The sequence below is a fragment of the Lissotriton helveticus genome, chromosome 3_2 (genome assembly GCF_964261635.1).
Source record: "Lissotriton helveticus chromosome 3_2, aLisHel1.1, whole genome shotgun sequence".
Classification (NCBI taxonomy): domain Eukaryota; kingdom Metazoa; phylum Chordata; class Amphibia; order Caudata; family Salamandridae; genus Lissotriton; species Lissotriton helveticus.
In genome coordinates, this window is record NC_136062.1 from 494,005,257 (window position 1) to 494,029,392 (window position 24,136).

Here is a 24,136-nt window from a genome sequence, read left to right on the forward strand (position 1 = left end):
CCAACACTTTCCCTACTGTTGCACTCCCTGGAGTGGGAATAGTAATTTTTACCCCTACGCTATCGAACACTTTCCCTACTGTCCCAATCACTGGAGTTGGAATAGTAATTTTAACCACTACGCTATCCAACATTTTCACTACTGTTGCACTGTTTAGAGTTGGAATAGTCATTTTATTCCCTCTGCTGTCTAATTTTTTTTAAATTATTTTAGCTGATGTAGTGAATAATTTAATTTTAAAAAGATTACAAATATTTTTACTTTTTTTAATTTGTCACATATATTTATTTAATTTTAATTTGTATTATTGTTTTATGTGTATAAATGTATTTATAATTTACAAGATTTTTTTAAACAATTAGTTATTAAACTAATTATTAACACAATAATATGTATATATATTATATGTATATGTTTAATGTATTTTAAAATGATATATTACTTAATTTTTCAACATTTTAAAATATTTTTAACTATGTTTATTTTAATTACATGTATTATTTAAATTATTTTACTTAAAAAAACAATATTTTTAACAACGATATTTTTTACATCGAAATTTTTTTTCTCGATGTTTTGATTTTGATATTCTTGCTGCGATATTTCTGTAGGTCGATATTCTGATCTTCGATATTTTGTCAGTGATTCCAAAGTCTTACTGTTAAACAGTCAACAGTTTTTGTTCTTTGGTAAATCACACATGCACACCACGGATCACCCTCAGGATTCACTGGCACTTCACCGTCTCTTTGTGACACCTACCTGCTAAACATTGTGTGTATCATTAAGTTATATACACACACACAGATATAACTGTATCTTTTATATTTGTACTTTTAATATGTTGTGTGATGTAGGAGAGCTGAAGGTGGAAGCATTGTTCTTGTTCCTTGTGGGCCTCTGAGTCTGGGCAGAGTGTCCCGGACCTCTGTCTCGCCCACAAACTCGAGTTAAAAATTTAGGGTTTTGCTTCGATGATCAGCTAACATTGAATCACAGGGCAAGAAACTTACAGCCTGTTGGTTCAGTCTGTTCAGAAGTCTGCAAGAGATCTTATGTATCCTTCCAAGTGTCGCCCAGGACACTTTAATCGAAGCTATGACCACGCCATGTGTGTGCTATGAGAATGTGCCTTATTTAGGACCACTAGGGCTATGTGTAGACTACAGATAATTCAAAAAGCAGTGGGCCGACTGCTCCTACGCACTCCAAGGTGGGAGCTGGTGGCCATCTCCCTTTTGAAGCTGCACTACCACCCATCGAGAAGCGAGCAGACTTTGAAGCACTTTGTGTTGCTTTTCGTGCATTTACCAACTCACACAAATCATTGCTGCCTGCGAAAAGATAAAACGCTATTGGCACCTGTAAGTTCCAGAGATGACAATATGGGGGGATATGTACAAGGAAGTGGTGGAGCGTGGAGTTAGCCTCCTAGGCTTAACGCTGAGCTCCGCCACTTCTGAAATGCAAGGCAGCACTGTATTTACAACAATGTGGTGCAGCCTTGTGTTTCTCCCTGCGATAGCGCTAAGTTTACTAAATTAGCACCAACGCAGGCTCCCTTGCACCATAGAGCAAGGGTGTCTGCATGCAGGAGAGGTTTGGTTATGTGCAAGAAGGTCTCCCTTCCTGCACATAAAGAAACTAAAATGCCATTCTGTCACTTTCATGTGTGCTGCATGAAGAATCACACATGGAAGTTACAAAATGGAATTAAAATAAAAAGGATTGTTTATGTACAGGAAGGGACACCTTCCTGTACATACACAAACCATGGCATTTTGCTTTTTCCATGTGTGGTGCACAAGGCAGCACACATGGAAAAAGCAAAAATGAGGAGAAATAATGCATTTTTCCTCGTCTCGCCAAGTTAAGACCAGGATTTACCTGGTCCTAATTTTGGCGCTGCCTCTTATGTACGCTACCCTTGGACATAGGTGGCAGTGTCAAAATGAAAGGGTGTTGCAGTGGAACGCACACCATAACACCCCCTGCCCAACTCTTTCATGCTACGTATAGTTTGAAAGGGGGCATTATGTACAAAGCAGATTTAAGCCACATTAAGTGGCTTAACGCTGCCGTATAAATAAGGCTAAGCCCCTATCGCCACCACAACATCGATAAAAGTGATGCTGTGGTGGGGATAGGGGCTTGTACATATGCCCCCTAGTGTCTAAGGAGAGAGACTGGCATGCCACCACACCACCCTCTACCTGCAGCCATTTGTGAGCACTGTTCTCTGGAGGAGAAGGTACCACAAATGAAGGCTCAGTTTGGTGCCTCTGTTTGGTAGCTGAAGTCTCAGGGCACCTATGAACTGAAAACCCTTGTTCTGCACCAGGTGTGACTTGGACAAGCTAATAAGAAACCTGTCACGTCTCAACAGATGGTAACAACAGGCTGTGGCAGCATCCACCACAGAGATGTGCCCTGTAGAAACTATCCTTTCACCGATGTAAGGATGCTAACGGAAGGACCTCACCTGGGAAGCTAGGGCATTTGTAAACACACGGGGTGCAGACTTCAACCTGAACGGCAGAACCTGGAACTGGAGGCCCCCAACAGCACAGTGGAGGAACCGAAAGAGGGTCAGAGAATTGGGTGATGTTAAAGTTCGTATCCCTCAGGTCCAGCAAGGCTGAGAGACACACAGACTATGCAAGAGGAATCATCTTCTGGAGGGGGTCCAAAGCAAATTGGATGGACCCCACAAACATCTGACAGTCTCTAAGTTTACCATAGTTCATCTTACATTCAAGCTCTTTGCTCAAGGAAGCACCCGCAAATCAAGGTTACATTCAAGTAGGTTCTAGAGCTTGGAAGTATCATTCGGAAAGACTTATATCGGATACTTATTTCTGTATGTCTAATGGGAACATCCTGAATGACCTAATCTTCTTCATGAACAGAAGAGCCCAATGGAGAAAAACCCTTATATCCTTTTCCCAGGTCAAACAGATAAGGAAAACACCTCCTGGATTTAGTCTTTCCGTTACCTCCTCTCCTATCTTCAAAGCCGATCTCACCATTACTGTTTACAACAACGGGATCGTTCTCACTCAATTATCCAATCGAAACCTAGAGCTGTTCAACAAACTCTTTGTGAATATCAAAAACTCTGTGACTAACAATATAACCTCTTTACAACAAGAACTAGCACTAGTCACCACAAGGGTACCCCGAAGCGAGGCTCCCAGTTTCTCCTCAAATTCACCTCCCTCCTAGCCCACCACCCGTCCTTCGTCCCTGCCGGGTGTTGAATTGACCAATCCACACATTTTGCAGCCAGTAACCCTCGCACCTTTACCAACCTCCCTGTCAATGCATCCTGGAACACCGCAAGTACTCAGTGACCAACACCCCCCCTTCTGGGACCTCCCATTACTGCCTCTGACCCCTGTGACACACAATGATATCCTCCCTCCTCGCCAGATCTCCCCACTCAACTTCCACCCCTTTCCCAACACCCAGACTTGGTGGCATGCATGGACGATATTTCCCTCCTGCTGCACCTTCTCACCCTCGAACTCCACGATTTGAAAGACCCTCTCACTTGAATATCTCCCCTTGAGAAGCTCCCTCCTCTCTTGTACGAATCTGCCCAGAGCCCCTGCTAGCGCCAGTGTTAGAGCTCGCCTTGACCAACTCTCTCCCCCCACTATCTCTAAAACCGTACCCCTACCAAACGCACCCTCTCGCCCCAGAAGTTCGATGTCCTATCTTGCGCCCAACGAAGTCGATGACCTTCTCAAGTCTTACTCGCTTAGCGCAGACACCAACAAGATTCCGAAGTGACTAATTCAAGCCATTCACCCTAATCTGAACAGAAACCCCCCCACAACCTCAGAGTTATAAACAATGACAACCGAACATGAGTGAATATCATTCAGACTCCTCCCCCCATACACCGGTACAACTTAAATGCATACTACTCAACTGCAGGTCAGCCAGCAAACACGCCTCGGATATCTTCGACCTCATCCAACACAATGAGATAGACATCATCATCCTCACTAAACTTGGCTCAATCCCTCATCCACTCCTATCCTGGACCTCCTAGTGCCCCCTACCCATTACATAATTCGTCTAGACAGAGCTAAGAAGCTGGGAGGTGGCCTAGCTTGTATACATCGGAGCACACTTGCGGTCTCCCTCTCAGAGTCCTCTACGCCATCAACATGCGAATACCTTTGTCTCAACATCTCTAGCAACAATCATCTGGTGTGCAAACTACACAAATTCTATCACGCCCCTGAGTACAACCTCCCCTTCATCAAACAATTAATGGAAATCATCTCTGGCAATGTGGATTACGTGCTGTCCCACATCTACCTTGGTGATTTCAACCTTCACTAGTCGAACCCTACTGACCAAGCAGTAACATGCCTCAATTCTTTCTTGAGTGATCGTGAGTTGCTAATCAAGAGAGCTAAGGCGGACTATTTCAGATCCCAACTTAACCAAGCTTCAAATCACCCTAAGAAACGTTTTGAACTAGTCAAACAACAATCAGTAGAAGCCCCTAACCTATCTGACTCTGAAGTCATTCCTCCCTCATGTGATGATCTGGCTGCCTTCTTTACAGAGAAATCAAGACTGATCAACATGGATCTGGAAACCAGGCGGGCTCGACTGCTACCCAATTGGTCTGCGCCCCTGCCTTACTAGACAAGTTCGAACTGAGTAACTGGGGTATCAGAAACAATGCATCCTGGGACACCTTTACCCCCTTCAATGAAAGTGACATCAATAAAGGTTCTTCGGTGTATCAACCCATTACCGCCTTCTATCTTCAAAGAAAATAAGGCTGTCGTCTCTCCCATCTGGAAGAAGATCGTCAATTTATCTTTGCCACAAGGCATGATTCCAGAAAACCTAAAAGCTGCACAGGTAACACCTATATTAAAGAAGAAGTGGGGAAGTGTGGCTCAGTAGTTAGTGGAGAAGTGTGGCTCAGTGGTTAGAGCAGGCAGAACTTGATGCAGAGCTCTGGCCAGGGACCAGGGTTCAATTCCCGCCTCGGCGGGTCTCCGACTCATTAATTCCCCTGACTGGATATTCTCGCCTTAGTACCTGTTCTGATCATGGGTCCCACGCTGCAACTCTGGGCAATAGCTTGCTTAGTCTCCACAACGGCCCCAAAAACGCTGGGATGCCTGGCTGCACCTGGCGGGTGCCCAGGAGTGGACATTTCCCAGGAAAGCCAGGAAGGGTTCCTAAGTGGTATACGGACAGCGCCGGGACACCTCCGGTGGAGGTAGCAGTGCGCTTTACAAATTCCGACATTTACATTTACATTAAAAAAAAATGACCGCAGACAGTGCTGATCTTAACAACTTCTGCCCTATGTCTCGCATCCCCACAATAGCCAAACTCCTAGAAAAAGGCGTCCAGTTGCAACTCTGTGCGCACATCGAAAATTTCAATCTCCTGGACCGACAACAATCTGGCTTTCATAGTGGGCACAGCATTGAATCAGCTCTCACTCACGTCGTGGATGACATTTTTAAAATGCTTGCCCAAAATGAATCTTGCCTCCTTATCCTCCGTGACCTTCCCTCTGCGTTTGACACTGTCAATCACAACGACCTCTTAGCCATTCTGGAGCACAGGATGGGCCTCTCTGGTCAGGTGCTGCAATGGTTCTCGTCTTTCCTCCACCACAGATCCCAAAGAGTGAAGGCGAACCACTCTCTCTCCCAGCCATCAACAGTTTCCATGGGGGTTCCCTAAGGGTCCACACTACCTCCCATACTCTTCAACTTGTTTCTGGAACCATTAGCTAATAAACTAAATTCCATGGACATTCTCTTCCATATGTATGCGAACAACACCCAACTCTATCTGAAAATCTCCTCCCCGGATAACATCTCTTCACTCAACTCCACCCTATTGACTACTCAAAACTGGTTAACTGAGAACCACCTCCTGCTAAACACCTCCAAAACAGAATTCCTCCTCATTTCTCCCCCGAAACACACTCCTAAATTCGACCTCTGGATGAACCAACTCACAGTCTTTAACTGCTCCCCCCGCCTTATTGACTCAGCGAGAACTCTTGGAATCGCCCTGGACAAGCACTTGAATATAAAGACTCATATCAGCAATGTGTGCAAGGGAGCTAACCACCTGAGGAGGATACTCCGGAATCCTGAACCTTTCCTACCACAAGCTGACTTCAAGCAAGTGGTCCAAGCTCTTGTTTTTCTGAGGCTTGACTATGGCAGTGCTACGCTCTGTGGCCTCCCCGAATATACCTTGGCTCCAGTAACGGCATCATTAAATGCGGTGGCCAGATTGGTTACTGGCACCAAGCGAAATTCACACATCTCCTCAGTCTTAAAATTTCTAAACTGAACCAAGAGTACGAGACGCCGGAGGTCTAGATCGCGGAAGCGTTCGGCCTCTGCCGCTGGTGCGCCGGGAGGCCGCAGAACTGAGGACTCTGACCTGTCCGGGAAGTGACATTGCTGCTTTCAGATACTCTGTGCTCCTGGCTGGGTAGCGTGGCTACCGGGACTGAGTAGAATGGGGACGGTGGCCCGACGACTTGGACACCTTCCTGATGCCTTGATGTCTTCTTGACACTGTGTTCGTATAAGTTGAGTGGGGTGGTGGGTACTGGCTCGGGTACAGCCGATTGGGGGCTGTCCCACTCCTACCTTGTAGGAGTTTGTTTTTTGGGGGGGGGGTTGTAAGGATGGGCCTAAGGGAGTTGGGATCCATTGGCATGGTAGGTCCTGTGCCCTCTGTTTTGGGCTTGGGATCGCCCATGCCGCGACAGATGCTTCATGGTTCTGTGAGGTGTAGGGGAGGGGGGTTGGGGGTTTGGGGAGTTGGAAAGGGACTGGCATTAGCAGCCCCTGCAGTTTTTGGGCGTTTGGGTGGTAAGGGGGAGATGCACATGCTTTCTATGAAAATGCGGTTGTTGTTGAGTGGTGGGTGGTGTGGACACGAGGGGCCTTCCTGGCGGACTCCATCTGACTATGGTTGATACTACGCACAGGCTCCCGGTGGAGTCCCTACGAGTAGTCACGTGGAATGTCAGGGGGATGTTGGACAAGGTGAAACGTGGGGCGGTCTTGCGCTGGGGGAAGAGGGCCGCTGCTGATGTGCTTCTGCTTCAGGAGACACATATGATGGGGTCGAAAGCACTCAGCTTGCAGCGATTGGGCTATCAACAGGTGTACCATGCTGGCTTTACTAGGGGGTCCAGAGGGGTAGCTGTGCTGATCCACCGTAGGGCGCAATTCGTACATGAAAAGACGTGGGCGGACCCGCAGGGTCGCTATTTGTTTGTCAGGGGCAAGGTGGGTACAGAGCCCGTGGTTCTTGGGAGTGTTTATGCCCCCCCCCCTGCAATGGGCCCTGGCTGAGAGGATTTTTCAGGTATGGGGGGATGTCCAGGAGTCCCTAGCGGTGGTTGGGGGTGACTGGAACGAGGTGATGGATGCTTGCATGGACCGCAAGGGGCGCCGAGGGCCAGGCGGGCTGGACCCCCCTTTTCCCCTCTCCCCTCCCTCTACTAAGCTGAGAGCGATGTGTGATGGCCTGGGCTGGATGGATGCTTGGCGACATATGCACCCTACTTCACGTGAATATACGTTTGTGTCTGCAGTACATGGTTCCTTTTCACGCCTGGACTACTTGTTTGTTCCCCGAGTGTGCATGTGCAGAGTGCGTGCGGTGGAGATTTTGCCTAGGGGGCTGTCGGATCATTCCCCGGTTTCGATCGACGTAGAACTTCTCAGGACACGCCAGCCCTTTCGATGGAGGATGTCCTCGTGGCATCTCCAGCAACCTAGCTATGTTAAGCACCTTCGGGAAGCCATTGATCACTACTGGCGGGAAAACCTTATTGATGATATCGACGCGGTCGTGGTGTGGGAGGCTTTGAAGCCCACGATGAGAGGGGTGGATATCGCTTGGGCCGCTGCGGCTCATCGGGAACGTCGGGAGGCGATCGTGGCAGCTGCGGCACTGGTGGAGACATTGGAGCGGCGGAGTCGTGGGGGGGGAGACGATATTGGTGTGCGTCTGCTTCTCCAGGCGCAGCAGTCCTACGCGTCGGTCCTGCTGGACGAGGCCAGGCAGGCGTGGCTGGCCACACGGAGCAGGATTTGCCAGTGGGGTGACAAGTCGAGTTCTATGCTCTATAGACTCTGCCAATATAGCATCAACCCTGTCACACTGCCCGGTCTTCTGGCGGAAGATGGCGCAGCTATTATTGACCCTGTCTGCCTAGCGGCGAGCTTCGCCACCTACTTTGGAGCGCAATACGCCCCATGTGATAACCTGACAGGTGAGGATGTCGCCAAGTTCATCGATGACCTGCCCCCTAAGATGGTGTCTGATGACGTCAGGGAATCTCTGGATGCTCCTCTCACGGCGGAGGAACTTGGGGAGGCCCTGGGACAGCTCAATGCGGGTAAGGCCCCCGGGCCGAGCGGTTATCCCTGTGAATTTTATAAAAAATTCTACACGCAATTGGGACCCCATTTTCGGTGTGCTCTGGAAGCGGCGCGTACTCGGGGCAGGCTGCCGCCTGATTGGCGCCATGCTGAAATCGTGGTTTTTCCAAAGCCGGGTAAGCCCCCTGATAGACATGACTCATATCGCCCCATCTCGCTCCTCAATATAGAAGCCAAGATACTGGCTAAGGCCCTGGCAAATCGGTTGCTTCCATGCATAGCGGAACTGGTACACCCCGACCAATCGGGCTTCATGCCCGGCAGGGCTACACGCCACAATATTCGGCGTGCGTGGGCTGCGATCGGGGCTATGGGAGCCACGGGCGAGCAGGCTGCTCTGTTGCTTGCCGACATTAATAAGGCGTTCGACTCGGTGAGCTGGACTTACCTATTTGCGCTCCTACCCCGTCTCAACCTCGGCCCTGTTTTTATATCCTATATTAAACTACTATATACAGACATCACGGCCGCTGTGCGTGTTGCCGGGGCTGTGTCGGAGACCTTCCGTGTTGGCCGGGGTACCCGACAGGGATGCCCTCTCTCCCCTTATCTTTTTGCCCTGGCTATGGAGCCGTTGGCCGCCTGGGTGCGTATGGATGCGCAACTCCGAGGATTTGTATGGCCCCAGGGCCTATCTGATAGGATCGCGCTGTACGCGGATGACGTCCTTTTCTTCCTGACGGACCTGCGTCGCTCTGGGCCGCGGGTTTTGGAAATAATGCGGGTCTTTGGCGACGTTTCAGGCTTATACCTCAACCTCAGCAAATCCACCTTGTGGGTCCTGGGTGGTGGCGCAGTGTCGGACCCCTGGACGCTGGACCTACGAGTGGCGACTGATGGCCTGCAGTACCTAGGGGTGTTCCTGTCTGAGTCCGCGACCCTCGCGTGGGAGAGTTCTGTGCTGCCGGTGTGGGAACGGGTGCAGACCGACGTTAAAACATGGTCCCGGATGCCTCTTAACATCTTTGGCCGGTCCGCCATCTTTAAGATGGTGGCGCTTCCTCGCCTTCTATACCAATTGCAAAATTATCCCCACTCGGTTCCAGCTTCCTGGTTTCGGCGAGTGAACTCGGTCTTGGGGCAATTCCTGTGGGCCGGGGGTTCGGCAAGGGTGGCGTTACGCACATGCTTCCTCTCTACATACTGTGGAGGGCTCGCCACCTCGGACCTTCTGTCCTACTACCAAGCAGCTCACCTACTCGTCCTTAATGACTGGTGGTATGGTGATAGAGGCGACCCGGCATATGCATTAGAGCGCGCACTAATGGGCGATAATACCCTTCATATGCTCCTCTACTCTGCCCGGCTGCGACGGGGCTTGCCTAGTGTTACGAGGACGGTCTTCCTTGTTTGGCGTCAGGCATTGCGACGCATGGGCTGGTGGGGTAGGCTGACTGCGGAAACGCCGCTGTGGCGTAATGGCAGATTGCCTGCCCTGGCCTCCTTGCCGGGTTTTGGTGGCTGGGACGCGATCGGCATCTCGTCGCTGGGTGATGTACTGTCTGGTGCCGCTCTTAAGCCGTTCCAGGCCCTAAGTGAAGAGTTCCACTTGCCGCGGACTCAGTTCTTCCGTTACCTACAGCTGCGGCATGCGCTCACACCGTACATTACCGACCTGGAATCGCTCCCCGAATTTAGCCCTATTGAAGCGAAGCTGTTCATGGGGGAGCTTGGGGACAAAAAAGTGTCCCGCATTTACCAGACGATGGTCACCCACTGCGCCTCTGACCTTCTTCCCCTGCGGACGGCATGGGAGGCAGATGTCGGTCCCCTAGACGAAGATGACTGGCGAGAGGCCCTGGAATCCCCGCGGGGAACGGCTATCGCGATGAGGCTCAGGTTCATCCAATTTAAAATCCTCCACAGGGCCTATTTTACGCGTGAACGCCTCTGGAAAGCTGGACTGATTGCATCGCCGGAATGCTTGCGTTGTGGTGTAGAGGTTGGCTCACTGCTCCATACCCTGTGGCTGTGTCCTAGGCTTGCTGGCTTTTGGAGAGGCGTGTGGAGTTGTTTGTCTGAAGTGTTAGGATGGGACCTGCCCCGAACACATCGATTAGGTTTGCTTCATATTCTCGAGGGGGTGGGAGGGAATCGCTATAAGCGCCACCTACTGCTGTTGGGGTTGGTACTGGCCAAGAGAGACCTGGCGCGGGCGTGGAAGGACGAACGGGCTCCCCCCCTGTGTGTTTGGAAGTCTGGTCTAGACTTTTGTATGGGCCCGGAGCGCCCGATCTTTGAAGCACGTGGGTGCCCCCGCAAACACTTTAGGATATGGAAAAGGTGGGCCGAGTATAGAGACTTGCCACTTGACCCCCCAGTTGACCCCGAGGAAGAACTCTAGGCCTCCCCCTTGGCGTAGGCTTGTGTCTGGTGCCAGACCGACCACTCTATACGTATTTACGGCTGTTCCTTCTTCGCATGTGCACGGGGTTAGGGAGGGGTTACGGGGTGGGATAGGTTGAGGGTGGTTGGGTGTTGGGAATGGGAACGGGTGGGGGGTAGGTTTGATTAAATGTAATTTGCAGTATATTTGATTCAGATTCCAATCCTGTTCTATGTAATGTCTTCACCTGCGTGGTGGTTTCTCCTGACTGTGGGGTACCACACTCATTGTCTTGCTTGATCATTCAATAAAATCTGTTGTGAAAAAAAAAAAAAAAATCTAAACTGGCTGCCTTACGAACCAAGAATACAGCTAAAGATCGCCTGCCTATCTCACAAAGCCCTCCACTTCAAACCCCCAACTATCTAGCGCAAAAGCTAGAACTATCCGGAGAGGGTCGACCTTCTGGGAGTGCTAACTCTCTCCTCCTGAAACCTCAGATCTTTCGCAAAAAGAGAGCATGCCAATGAGCTTTCTCCGGCTCTACACCGAAAATCTGGAACTCTATTCCACCGGAAATTCGTAGAATCTCCTCCAAGGTTGCTTTCAAATCGGAAGTAAAACGATTGCTCATGAACAAGTTCTTACCTTAATAGGATGCGCGATCGTCTGTTCTAATGCATTGGACTTACTCCTTTAAGCCCAGAGCTGGATGCTAATCATGTATTTTTGTTTCTTTTCTTTTCTCTTCTTCTTTTCTTGTTGAACCATTTGCTCCCCTCCTATGTCGCTATTTATCAGTTACTAGCCCATTTTTTGCTGATCCCTAGGATTTGCAACTGGCCTTGTTATGTGAGCCCTATTTGATTCACTGTCTGTTTTATATTCCCATTTGACTCATGGACTGAACTGTTACCTTCCTTCCCCTCAAATTGTAAAGCGCTCTGATATCCCTAGGGGTCAAGTTTGCGCTATATAAAACTTTATATATAAATAAAATAAAATCATTCAAGGCTGTGGCCTTATCTCAGCAAAGCCACAGGATACTGCCTCTTGCACCCAGGCCTGCTCCTTGGTTCCTGTCTCACTCCTTAGCACTCTACCCTATTGCCCCTACCCCCAACCTCTCCCCCTCTGAGCCCTTCCCTCTCCCCAGCGTCACCTGCTCAGTTCATCCAGGCGTAGGCGAAGAGCCCATTCTTCTTCCAGAGGGCACACCGGGCCGGGTGGTACTCGGGCACCACAGTCAGTGAGGTGGAGAGTAGGGCTGTGTGATTGGGGTAGGCCGGCCACTCCGGGGGCATCGCACCTGCAGGGGAAGGGGACAGTCAGTGTGTGTTCATACAGAGATGCTGCAGCTCCGCCTTGGCACCTAACTCTCTGCCCATCACCATGAGCTCTCTGCCCTCACCCTCAGGTCTCTGCCCATCACCCTCAGATCTCTGCCCATCACTCTCCGCTCTCTGCCCATCACCCTCAGATCTCTGCCCATCACCCTCCGCTCTCTGCCTATCACCCCTGCTCTGTCCATCTCCTGCTACTCTCTGCCCATCACCCTCCGCTCTCTGCCCATCACTCTCTGCTCTCTGCCCATCACCCTCAGATCTCTGCCCATCACTCTCTGCTCTCTGCCCATCACTCTCCGCTCTCTGCCCATCACCCTCAGATCTCTGCCCATCACCCTCCGCTCTCTGCCTATCACCCCTGCTCTGTCCATCTCCTGCTACTCTCTGCCCATCACCCTCCGCTCTCTGCCCATCACTCTCTGCTCTCTGCCCATCACCCTCAGATCTCTGCCCATCACCCTCAAATCTCTGCCCTCACCCTCAGATCTCTGCCATCACCCTTTGCTCTCTGCCCATCACCCTCCGCTCTCTGTTCATCACCCTCCGCTCTCTGCCCATCACCCTCCGCTCTCTGCCCATCACCCTCCACTCTCTGCCCATCACCCTCTGCTCTCTGCCCATCACCCTCCACTCTCTGCCCATCACCCTCCGCTCTCTGCCCATCACCCTTAGTAAAGAAGTCAAGGTACTTTCTCACGTCATCACCAAACACAAACTGATCATTCTTGGGTTCACCTTGAATTTACCATTCTTGAGGTCATCATAAACTTATCATTCTTGGACAGCCCATAAACTTATAATTCATGTGTTAAATAGGAAATCGCCGTTCTTATGTCCACCATGAAATGACCGTTCTTGGGGTAAACATGAAACGACTGTTGTTGGGGTCACCATGACTTACGATTCTTGGGTTCATCATAGACTCACCATTCTGAGGTTCACCATGAAAACAACATTCTACGGGTCACCATGAAATGACTTTTGTTGGGGGCACCATGACCTTTGATTCTTGGGTTCATCATGGACTCACCATTCTGAGGTCCACCATGAAACAACCATTCTACCAGTCCCCATGAATTTATCAGTCTTGAGGTCATCATGAAACGGCCATCCTACGGGTCCCCATGAATTTACCATTATTGGGGTCATCATGAAACGGACAATCTACGGGTCACCAAGACTTACCATTCTTGGGTTCATCATGGACTCAACATTCTGAGGTTCACCATGAAAAAAACATTCTACGGGTCACCATGAAACGACTTTTGTTGGGGTCACCATGACCTATAATTCTTGGGTTCATCATGAACTCATCATCCTTAAGTTCACCATGAAACGATCATTCTTGGGTTCATCATCGACTCATCATTCTACCGGTCACCATGAATTTACCATTCTTGGGGTCATCATGAAACGGCCATTCTACGGGTCACCAAGACTTACCATTCTTGGATTCATCATGGACTCCCCATTCTGAGGTCCACCAGGCAACGACCATTCTACCGGTCACCATGAATTTATCATTCTTGGGGTCATCCTAAACCTATAGTTCATGTGCTCAGTATGAACTCACCATTCTTATGTTCACCATGAAATGACCATTCTTGGGACCACCACAAACTTACCATTCTACCGGTCACCATCAATTTACCATTCTTGGCTTCTCCATGAGCTTACTCTTTCTGGTGACGAAGGCAAGGTACTTCCTCACAAGCCATTTCTGGGTTCACTACAAATTGACCATTCTTGGGATCGCCTTGAATTTACCATTCTTGGGTCATCAGAAAATTATAATTCTCGGATATGCTATAAACTTATAATTCATGGATTCAATATAAACTCACCATTCTATGGGTCACAATGAAACAAATATTCTTGGGGTCACCATGAACTTACCATTCTTGGGTTCAGCTCGAATTTACCATTCTTGGGTCATCAGAAAATTATCATTCTTGGATTTCCCTTAAACCTATAATTCATGGGTTCAATATGAACTCTCCGTTCTTGGGGTCATCATGAAACAAACATTCTTGGGGTCACCATGAACTTACCATTCTTGGCGAAATGGACGAGGTATTTTCTCACAAGCCTCTCGAAGTCGCGATCAGCCACTGTTGTCACAGTCTGGGCGAGGTTCAGGCTGCCATATAAAGCGAAGACATCCAGTATGTGGTAAGAAAACCAGCTGTCATAGGGCAGGATGGATGAGGGGAGTGCTGGGCGTGAAGGCGTGTACGTCACCACGTAGCGATAGACTGGGCTGGAGAGGGTGGCTGAAAACAGCACAGCGGCACCAATGAGCAAAGTCAGGGCTTAAAACCCGCAGAATCACAGCAATCAAGAGAGACGATCAGAGATAAATGAATATAGATAGAATGGGATGCAGAAGAGGACAGACCAGGGAAGATAAAGGGGAGAATAAAGGGGTAAAGGAAAGGGGAGGAAAGCGAAGGTAAGGGAACAAAGTGAAAAGAAAATGAAAGAACGGAAGGAAAAGGAAGAGGAAAGAAGCAAAGTGAGAGAGTTAGAGGGGATGGGAAGGACAAAGGAGAGAGAATACGGAATGAGAAAATAGAAAGAACTAGGAATAAAATAACATTGAGATAAAAGTCAACAAGAAAACGAAGAGAGAGATGCACAAGACACAGTGACAGAGAACCTGGAGTGACAGACAGTGAGAAGATGGAGAAAGAAGGTACAAGGTATAGCTCAATTCTTGGTAGAACACCATCTAACTGGACACAGCCTGTCCCTTATGACGTAGACCAAGCACTTATTGCACAGAAAATACAGGATAACCAGGCATGGGCGAGGAGAGGCTGCAGCCCGCTCTCCAGGAGGGAATATGCAGTTGTTGTTGCAGCAAGGCCCCCAGAGAGAGCTCTGTCTAGATGGGCTGGTGCTGGAGAGGCACAGTGAATTACCAGGACTGGTGGGGGCTGGTTATAGTGGGGGGCACAGAGGAACCAGCTGGAGAGGAGGACTTGCACGTGTACAGTCATTGGCTGCTTCCTGCCAGATCTCGGGCGCTCGCTGCTTTGGGTCGATGTGAGATTTGTACAAACGACTCTTACCAGAAGACCGAGTGAATACCGAGCTGTTGTATCTTTCAAAGACCACCACAGGAGGGCCCTGGCCCCATCACTCCAGGGGGCAGGGGACCCACCACTCCAGGGGGCAGGAGGGCCCCATCACTCCAGGGGGCAGGGGACCCACCACTCCAGGGGGCAGGAGGGCCCCATCACTCCAGGGGGCAGGAGGGCCCCATCACTCCAGGGGGCAGGAAGGCCCCATCACTCCAGGGGGCAGGAGGGCCCCATCACTCTAGGGGGCAGGGGCCCCATAAACCTAAGGGGCAGAGGCCCCATCACTCCAGGGGGCAGGAGGGCCCCATCACTCCAGGGGGGCAGGAGGGCCCCATCACTCCAGGGGGCAGGAGGGACCCATCACTCCAGGGGCGGAGGACGCCTTCCCCCGCTCCCAGACAACGGACTTATCTAGTATCTGAATCCAGTATCCAGGGCGATCCGCTGCAGCTCATCTCCACCCTTGACAGATCCAGAATGAGGAACGTGCAGCGCTAAGAGACCCCATGGGGTAAAGGCACTATACAAGTGTGGGAAGTCAGACAGAAATGCTGAGTAGGAAAGGAAGGGGTTGAAATCATCTCAACTAGATCACAACATCTTTGGCATTGGATGCTTCTCTTTCAATTAGAAAGAAAATACATGTTATTTGAAAAGAACTTGATGTCTTGAGTTTAGAACACATTAGGCATCAGGATAAGCTTTTAACTTCAACGGGAAAAAGACCTATTTTACACATCTAAGTTTGAGAAGAGGGCTTTGATTCTACCAGCATTGCTCTAATCCTTGCCACCTCTGTAAATGAATTGCTTTGTGGTGGAGTGGCGCCGCCCTCTTGGTAGGAAGCAGGAGTGATTCCTCTGAAAACAAATATGGCGGCGGCGGCCATCTTGACTAACTTTACACCAATGACGGATTCTTTTCTGGCCAATCACACTCATGTCATTTTATGCTGCTTCATAAGTCTGAATTTAATCCACTGACCTCTGTAGAGCAAGATTCTGCAGAGCTTTGCCCGATGCAGATAACATGTATCCTGTCCTTGAGAGTCACCTCTTGATATATGCCGATGAACCCCAATTTATTGTCCACACTGATAGTAGACAGCAGAGCTTCAAGGCTTGACTGTCTGCTGTGGTCAGCAGAGTGGATGCCAGAGCCGGTCGCTCCCCCGCCGCGTGGCTCCTCCTGAGTGCGCCAGTTCCCCCTGCTGATGTCGCCTGTTCGCCATTGCCCCCAGGGCGAAGGTGCCTCTTGGTTGTGTTTATTTCCTGCTTCTGTGCCTTATTTTTGCTTATTTGTCTGACCGTTGTGCCCGTGTATTTTTCCGAGTTTTGTACTTCTCTGCCGCCTGTTCCCGCTGTTGTTCCCCCGCTCACTGCCGCTGCTCTCCTGCGGCCCCGCCCACCCTTCTGTACCCTCTCCCCTCCTATTCGTCACCCCGCTCCCGCCTCCCAGCTGGTCCTCCCTCCCGCTGACTATTTAGGCGGTGGATACGCGACGGGGAGCTGTGACCTGACCCGACCTTGTCAGAGCCGGTTGCTCCACCCGCCGCGTGCCTCCTCCTGAGTGTGCTGGTTCCCCCTGCTGCTGTCGCCTGTTCGCCGCTGCCCCCAGGGCGTAGGTGTCTCTTGGTCGTGTTTATTTCCTCCTTCTGTGCCTAATTTTTGCTTATTTGTCTGACCGTTGTGCCCCTGTATTTTTCCGACTTTTGTGCTTCTCTGCCGCCTGTTCCCGCTGTTGTTCCCCGCTCCGCGCTCCCTGCCGCTGCTCCCCCGCGGCACGCCCCTTTTTTCCTGCTGTACCCTCTCCCCCTCCTATTCGCCACCCCGCTCCCGCCTCCCAGCTGCTCCTCCCTCCCGCTGACTATTTAGGCGGTGGATACGCGACGGGGAGCTGTGACCTGACCTGACCTTGTCAGAGCCGGTTGCTCCACCCGCCGCGTGCCTCCTCCTGAGTGTGCTGGTTCCCCCTGCTGCTGTCGCCTGTTCGCCGCTGCCCCCAGGGCGTAGGTGTCTCTTGGTTGTGTTTATTTCCTCCTTATGTGCCTAATTTTTGCTTATTTGTCTGACCGTTGTGCCCCTGTATTTTTCCGACTTTTGTGCTTCTCTGCCGCCTGTTCCCGCTGTTGTTCCCCGCTCCCCGCTCCCTGCCGCTGCTCCCCCGCGGCACGCCCCTTTTTTCCTGCTGTACCCTCTCCCCCTCCTATTCGCCACCCCGCTCCCGCCTCCCAGCTGCTCCTCCCTCCCGCTGACTATTTAGGCGGTGGATACGCGATGGAGTGCTGTGACCTGACCTGACCTTGTCAGAGCCGGTCGCTCCACCCGCCGTGTGGCTCCTCCTGAGTGCGCTGGTTCCCCCTGCTGCTGTCGCCTGTTCGCCGCTGCCCCCAGTGCGTAGGTGCCCCTTGGTTGTGTTTATTTCCTCCTTCTGTGCCTAATTTTTGCTTATTTGTCTGACTGTTGTGCCCCTGTCTTTTTTCGACTTTTGTGCTACTCTGCCGCCTGTTCCCGCTGTTGTTCCCCCGCTCCCTGCTCCCTGCCACTGCTCCCCCGCGGCCCCGCCCCTCTTTTTTCCTTCTGTACCTGCCCCCCTCCTATTCACCACCCCGCTCCCGCCTCCCAGCTGCTCCTCCCTCCCGCTGACTATTTAGGCGGTGGATACGCGATGGGGAGCTGTGACCTGACCTGACCTTGTCAGAGCCGGTCGCTCCACCCGCCCCGTGGCCCCTCCTGAGTGCGCCGGTTCCCCCTGCTGCTGTCGCCTGTTCGCCGCTGCCCCCAGGGCGTAGGTGCCTCTTGGTTGTGTTTATTTCCTGCTTCTGTGCCTAATTTTTGCTTATTTGTCTGACTGTTGTGCCCCTGTCTTTTTTCGACTTTTGTGCTACTCTGCCGCCTGTTCCCGCTGTTGTTCCCCCGCTCCCTCCTCCCTGCCACTGCTCCCCGCGGCCCCGCCCACCTTTTTTCCTTCTGTACCTTCCCCCCTCCTATTCACCACCCCGCTCCCGCCTCCCAGCTGCTCCTCCCTCCCGCTGACTATTTAGGCGGTGGATACGCGATGGGGAGCTGTGACCTGACCTGACCTTGTCAGAGCCGGTCGCTCCACCCGCCGCATGGCTCCTCCTGAGTGCGCTGGTTCCCCCTGCTGCTGTCGCCTGTTCGCCGCTGCCCCCAGGGCGTAGGTGCCTCTTGGTTGTGTTTAATTCCTGCTTCTGTGCCTAATTTTTGCTTATTTGTCTGACCGTTGTGCCCCTGTATTTTTCCGACTTTTGTGCTTCTCTGCCGCCTGTTCCCGCTGTTGTTCCCCCGCTCCCCGCTCCCTGCCGCTGCTCCCCCGTGGCCCGCCCCTCTTTTTTCCTTCTGTACCCTTTCCCCCTCCTATTCGCCACCCCGCTCCCGCCTCCCAGCTGCTCCTCCCTCCCGCTAACTATTTAGGCGGTGGATACGTGACGGGGAGCTGTGACCTGACCTGACCTGGTCAGAGCCGGTTGCTCCACCTGCCGCATGCCTCCTCCTGAGTGTGCCGGTTCCCCCTGCTGTCACCTGTTCGCCGCTGCCCCCAGGGCGTAGGTGCCTCTTGGTTGTGTTTATTTCCTGCTTCTGTGCCTAATTTTTGCTTATTTGTCTGACCGTTGTGCCCCTGTATTTTTCCGACTTTTGTGCTTCTCTGCCGCCTGTTCCTGCTGTTGTTCCCCCGCTCCCTGCCGCTGCTCCCCCGTGGCCCGCCCCCCTTTTTTCCCTCTGTACCCTCTCCCCCTCCTATTCGCCACCCCGCTCCAGCCTCCCAGCTGCTCCTCCCTCCCGCTAACTATTTAGGCGGTGGATACGTGACGGGGAGCTGTGACCTGACCTGACCTGGTCAGAGCCGGTCGCTCCACCTGCCGCGTGCCTCCTCCTGAGTGCACCGGTTCCCCCTGCTGCTTTCGCTTGTTCGCCGCTGCCCCCAGGGCGTAGGTGCCTCTTGGTTGTGTTTATTTCCTGCTTCTGTGCCTAATTTTTGCTTATTTGTCTGAGTTGTGCCCCTGTATTTTTCCGACTTTTGTGCTTCTCTGCCGCCTGTTCCCGTTGTTGTTCCCCCGCTCCACGCTCCCTGCCGCTGCTCCCCCGTGGCCCTGCCCCACTTTTTTCCTTCTGTACCCTCTCCCCCTCCTATTCGCCACCCCGCTCCCGCCTCGCACCTGCTCCTCCCTCCCGCTGACTATTTAGGCGGTGGATTTGCGACGGGGAGCTTTGACCTGACCTGTCCTAGTCAGAGCAGGTCGCTCAACCCACCGCTTATCTCCTCCTGAGTGTGTCGGTTCACCTTGCTGCTGTCAGCTGTTCGCCGCTGCCCCCAGGGCGTAGGTGCCTCTTGGTTGTGTTTATTTCCTGTTCTGTGCCTAATTTTAGCTTATTTGTCTGACCGTTGTGCCCCTGTATTTTTCCGACTTTTGTGCTTCTCTGCCGCCTGTTCCCGCTGTTGTTCTCCCGCTCCCTGCCGCTGCTCCCCCGCGGCCCGCACCCCTTTTTTCCTTCTGTACCCTCTCCCCCTCCTATTCGCCACCCCGCTTCCGCCTTCCAGCTGCTCCTCCCTCCCGCTGACTATTTAGGCGGTGGATACGCGACGGGGAGCTGTGACCTGACCTAACCTTGTCAGAGCCGGTCGTCCACCCGCCGCGTGGCTCCTTCTGAGTACGCCGGTTCCCCTTGCTGCTGTCGCCTGTTCGTCGCTGCCCCCAGGGTGTAGGTGCCTCTTGGTTGTGTTTATTTCCTGCTTCTGTGCCTAATTTTTGCTTATTTGTCTGACCGTTGTGCCCCTGTATTTTTCCGACTTTTGTGCTTCTCTGCCGCCTGTTCCCGCTGTTGTTCCCCGCTCCCCGCTCCCTGCCGCTGCTCCCCCGCGGCACGCCCCTTTTTTCCTGCTGTACCCTCTCCCCCTCCTATTCGCCACCCCGCTCCCGCCTCCCAGCTGCTCCTCCCTCCCGCTGACTATTTAGGCGGTGGATACGCGATGGAGTGCTGTGACCTGACCTGACCTTGTCAGAGCCGGTCTCTCCACCCGCCGTGTGGCTCCTCCTGAGTGCGCTGGTTCCCCCTGCTGCTGTCGCCTGTTCGCCGCTGCCCCCAGTGCGTAGGTGCCCCTTGGTTGTGTTTATTTCCTCCTTCTGTGCCTAATTTTTGCTTATTTGTCTGACTGTTGTGCCCCTGTCTTTTTTCGACTTTTGTGCTACTCTGCCGCCTGTTCCCGCTGTTGTTCCCCCGCCCCCGCTCCCTGCTCCCTGCCACTGCTCCCCCGCGGCCCCGCCCCTCTTTTTTCCTTCTGTACCTGCCCCCCTCCTATTCACCACCCCGCTCCCGCCTCCCAGCTGCTCCTCCCTCCCGCTGACTATTTAGGCGGTGGATACGCGATGGGGAGCTGTGACCTGACCTGACCTTGTCAGAGCCGGTCGCTCCACCCGCCCCGTGGCCCCTCCTGAGTGCGCCGGTTCCCCCTGCTGCTGTCGCCTGTTCGCCGCTGCCCCCAGGGCGTAGGTGCCTCTTGGTTGTGTTTATTTCCTGCTTCTGTGCCTAATTTTTGCTTATTTGTCTGACCGTTGTGCCCCTGTATTTTTCCGACTTTTGTGCTTCTCTGCCGCCTGTTCCCGCTGTTGTTCCCCCGCTCCCCGCTCCCTGCCGCTGCTCCCCCGTGGCCCGCCCCCCTTTTTTCCTTCTGTACCCTCTCCCCCTCCTATTCGCCACCCCGCTCCCGCCTCCCAGCTGCTCCTCCCTCCCGCTAACTATTTAGGCGGTGGATACGTGACGGGGAGCTGTGACCTGACCTGACCTGGTCAGAGCCGGTTGCTCCACCTGCCGCGTGCCTCCTCCTGAGTGTGCCGGTTCCCCCTGCTGTCACCTGTTCGCCGCTGCCCCCAGGGCGTAGGTGCCTCTTGGTTGTGTTTATTTCCTGCTTCTGTGCCTAATTTTTGCTTATTTGTCTGACGTTGTGCCCCTGTATTTTTCCGACTTTTGTGCTTCTCTGCCGCCTGTTCCCGTTGTTGTTCCCCCGCTCCACGCTCCCTGCCGCTGCTCCCCCGTGGCCCTGCTCCACTTTTTGCCTTCTGTACCCTCTCCCCCTCCTATTCGCCACCCCGCTCCCGCCTCCCACCTGCTCCTCCCTCCCGCTGACTATTTAGGCGGTGGATACGCGACGGGGAGCTGTGACCTGACCTGACCTTGTCAGAGCCGGTTGCTCCACCCGCCGCGTGCCTCCTCCTGAGTGTGCTGGTTCCCCCTGCTGCTGTCGCCTGTTCGCCGCTGCCCCCAGGGCGTAGGTGTCTCTTGGTTGTGTTTATTTCCTCCTTCTGTGCCTAATTTTTGCTTATTTGTCTGACCGTTGTGCCCCTGTATTTTTCCGACTTTTGTGCTTCTCTGCCGCCTGTTCCCGCTGTTGTTCCCCGCTCCCTGCCGCTGCTCCCCGCGGCACGCCCCTTTTTTCCTGCTGTACCCTCTCCCCCTCCTATTCGCCACCCCGCTCCCGCCTCCCAGCTGCTCCTCCCTCCCGCTGACTATTTAGGCGGTGGATACGCGACGGGGAGCTGTGTCCTGACCTAACCTTGTCAGAGCCAGTCGTCCACCCGCCGCGTGGCTCCTTCTGAGTACGCCGGTTCCCCCTGCTGCTGTCGCCTGTTCGCCGCTGCCCCCAGGGTGTAGGTGCCTCTTGGTTGTGTTTATTTCCTGCTTCTGTGCCTAATTTTTGCTTATTTGTCTGACCGTTGTGCCCCTATATTTTTCCGACTTTTGTGCTTCTCTGCCGCCTGTTCCAGCTCTTGTTCCCCTGCTCCCCGCTCCCTACCGCTGCTCCCCCACAGCCCGCCCCCCTTTTTTCCTTCTGTACCCTCTCTTCCTCCTATTCGCCACCCCGATCCCGCCTCCCAGCTGCTCCTCCCTCCCACTACACCACTTATGGCGGAATCCACGCGTACGCGCAGCGGGCTCGCCGATTGCGCGCCCAAGGCGCGCCAAAGGCAAGCCCGTCTACGTCCGTCCATGCCTGGACCACGCCCAGCACCAGGAACCTTGGATCCCGACGATGCCAACGTACCCGACGAACCTACGACGCCGCCACCCTCCGCGCACTCAACACCGGCCGGAGCCCCACCTGCCACCTGGCCACCCCGAACCGCACCCACGGACCCTTCACCTTCCAAGATTGCAAATTCACCTGCATTCATCCCGGGCCAACACCCACCAAGCCTACCACCAGCAAGAACCACCACAAGTGCATCCTGCTCAACACCCGCTCCGTCCACCGACACGCAGTCGAACTGTGGAACCTCCTAGACACAACAGCACCGGACATCGCCTTCCTCAGGGAAACCTGGATGAACGCCTCCTCAGCCCCCGACATTGCCATAGCCATCCCGGACAGCTACAAGATCACCCGGAAGGACTGCACCAACCAAACCGGAGGAGGCATCGCCATCGTCAACAAAAACAGCATCCGCATCACGACCAACTCGGAAGACACCCTCACAGCCGCCGAACACCTGCACTTCCAGATACACACCGAGCCCAGGAACACCTTCAGAGGCACCCTCATCTAAGGACCTCTGGGACCACGCAGTCAATTCAGCGAAACCATCGCAGACTTCGTAAGCCCGCACGCCCTCGCCTCCCCAGACTACATCCTCCTAGGAGACCTCAACTTCCACATGGAGAACAACAATGACAGCAACACCACCACCCTGCTGGCCAACCTCGCCAACCTCGGACTCAAGCAACTGGTGAACACCCCCACCCACTACGCCGGCCACACGCTTGACCCCGTCTTCTCCTCATGCAAGCACATCTCCTTCAGCCACTCCACCGGACTCCACTGGACTGACCACAGCTGCGTCCACTTTTCCTTCAAGAAAACCACCACCCACCACCACCCACAACAGGCCCCCCACAGAAGCTGGAGCAAGATCACCGCCGACCAGCTCACCACCTCCCTCAGCCAGAACCCCCCCACCACCACCACGGACCCCAACGAAGCAGCCCGCAACCTCGCACAATGGCTCGCCGACTGCACAGACAAACTCGTACCACTGAAGAAACTACCCAGCGGACCCCACAGCAAGAAAGCCCCTTGGTTCACAGACGACCTCAGAAACTCAAAGAAAACCTGCCGCTCACTGGAGAAAACCTGGCGCCAGAACCAGACAACAGAGAACATGACAGCCCTCAAGAACGCCACCCGCAAGCACCACCAACTGATCCGTACCACCAAGAGAACCGCCTACAAACAGTGCCTCGACAACAACACCCACAACAGCAAGGAACTCTTCTGCATCGTTAAAGAGCCCTCCAACCCCAGCGCCTGCAACAACGACATCACACCTTCGCAAGACCTCTGCGACTCACTCGCCTCATTCTTTCACCGCAAGATCGCCGTCATACACGACAGCTTCGGCGCACAGACCAACTACCCAACCACCGAACCAGCACACTCAACCGCCAACCTCTGCACCTGGAACCCAGTCAGCACCGATGACACCGCCCGCACGATGAACACCATTCACTCCGGCTCCCCCACCGACCCTTGCCCACACCACATCTTCAACAAAGCCGACTCCATCATCGCACCCCAACTCCGCGACATCATCAACAGCTCCTTCGTATCAGCCACCTTCCCGGAAAGCTGGAAGAATGCCGAACTCGGCGCCCTCCTGAAAAAACCCACCGCGGACCCCACGGTCCTCAAGAACTTCCGACCCATCTCGCTCCTCCCGTTTCCCGCCAAAGTCATTGAGAAGACCGTCAACCAACAACTCTCCGCCTTCCTTGAGACTAACGGATCCCTCGACCCGTCACAGTCTGGTTTCCGAGCAAACCACAGCACCGAGACCGCCCTCATCACAGCTACCGACGACATCAGGTCGATGCTCGACAACGGGGAAACCACCGC

General features: G+C 53.2%; 1 protein-coding gene across 1 annotated transcript in view; it reads right to left on the reverse strand.

Moving 5' to 3' along the window:
* Positions 1 to 24,136, reverse strand: part of LOC144826099 (para-nitrobenzyl esterase-like) — a 256,871-nt gene that overhangs the window by 15,329 nt on the left and 217,406 nt on the right. The window contains exons 7-8 of the mRNA XM_078684481.1: positions 14,195 to 14,416; positions 11,960 to 12,106 (exon numbers count right to left, since the gene is read on the reverse strand). Coding sequence (XP_078540607.1) covers positions 11,964 to 12,106; positions 14,195 to 14,416 — 365 coding nt within the window. The 3' untranslated portion in view covers positions 11,960 to 11,963. The remainder of the gene's footprint in view (positions 1 to 11,959; positions 12,107 to 14,194; positions 14,417 to 24,136) is intronic.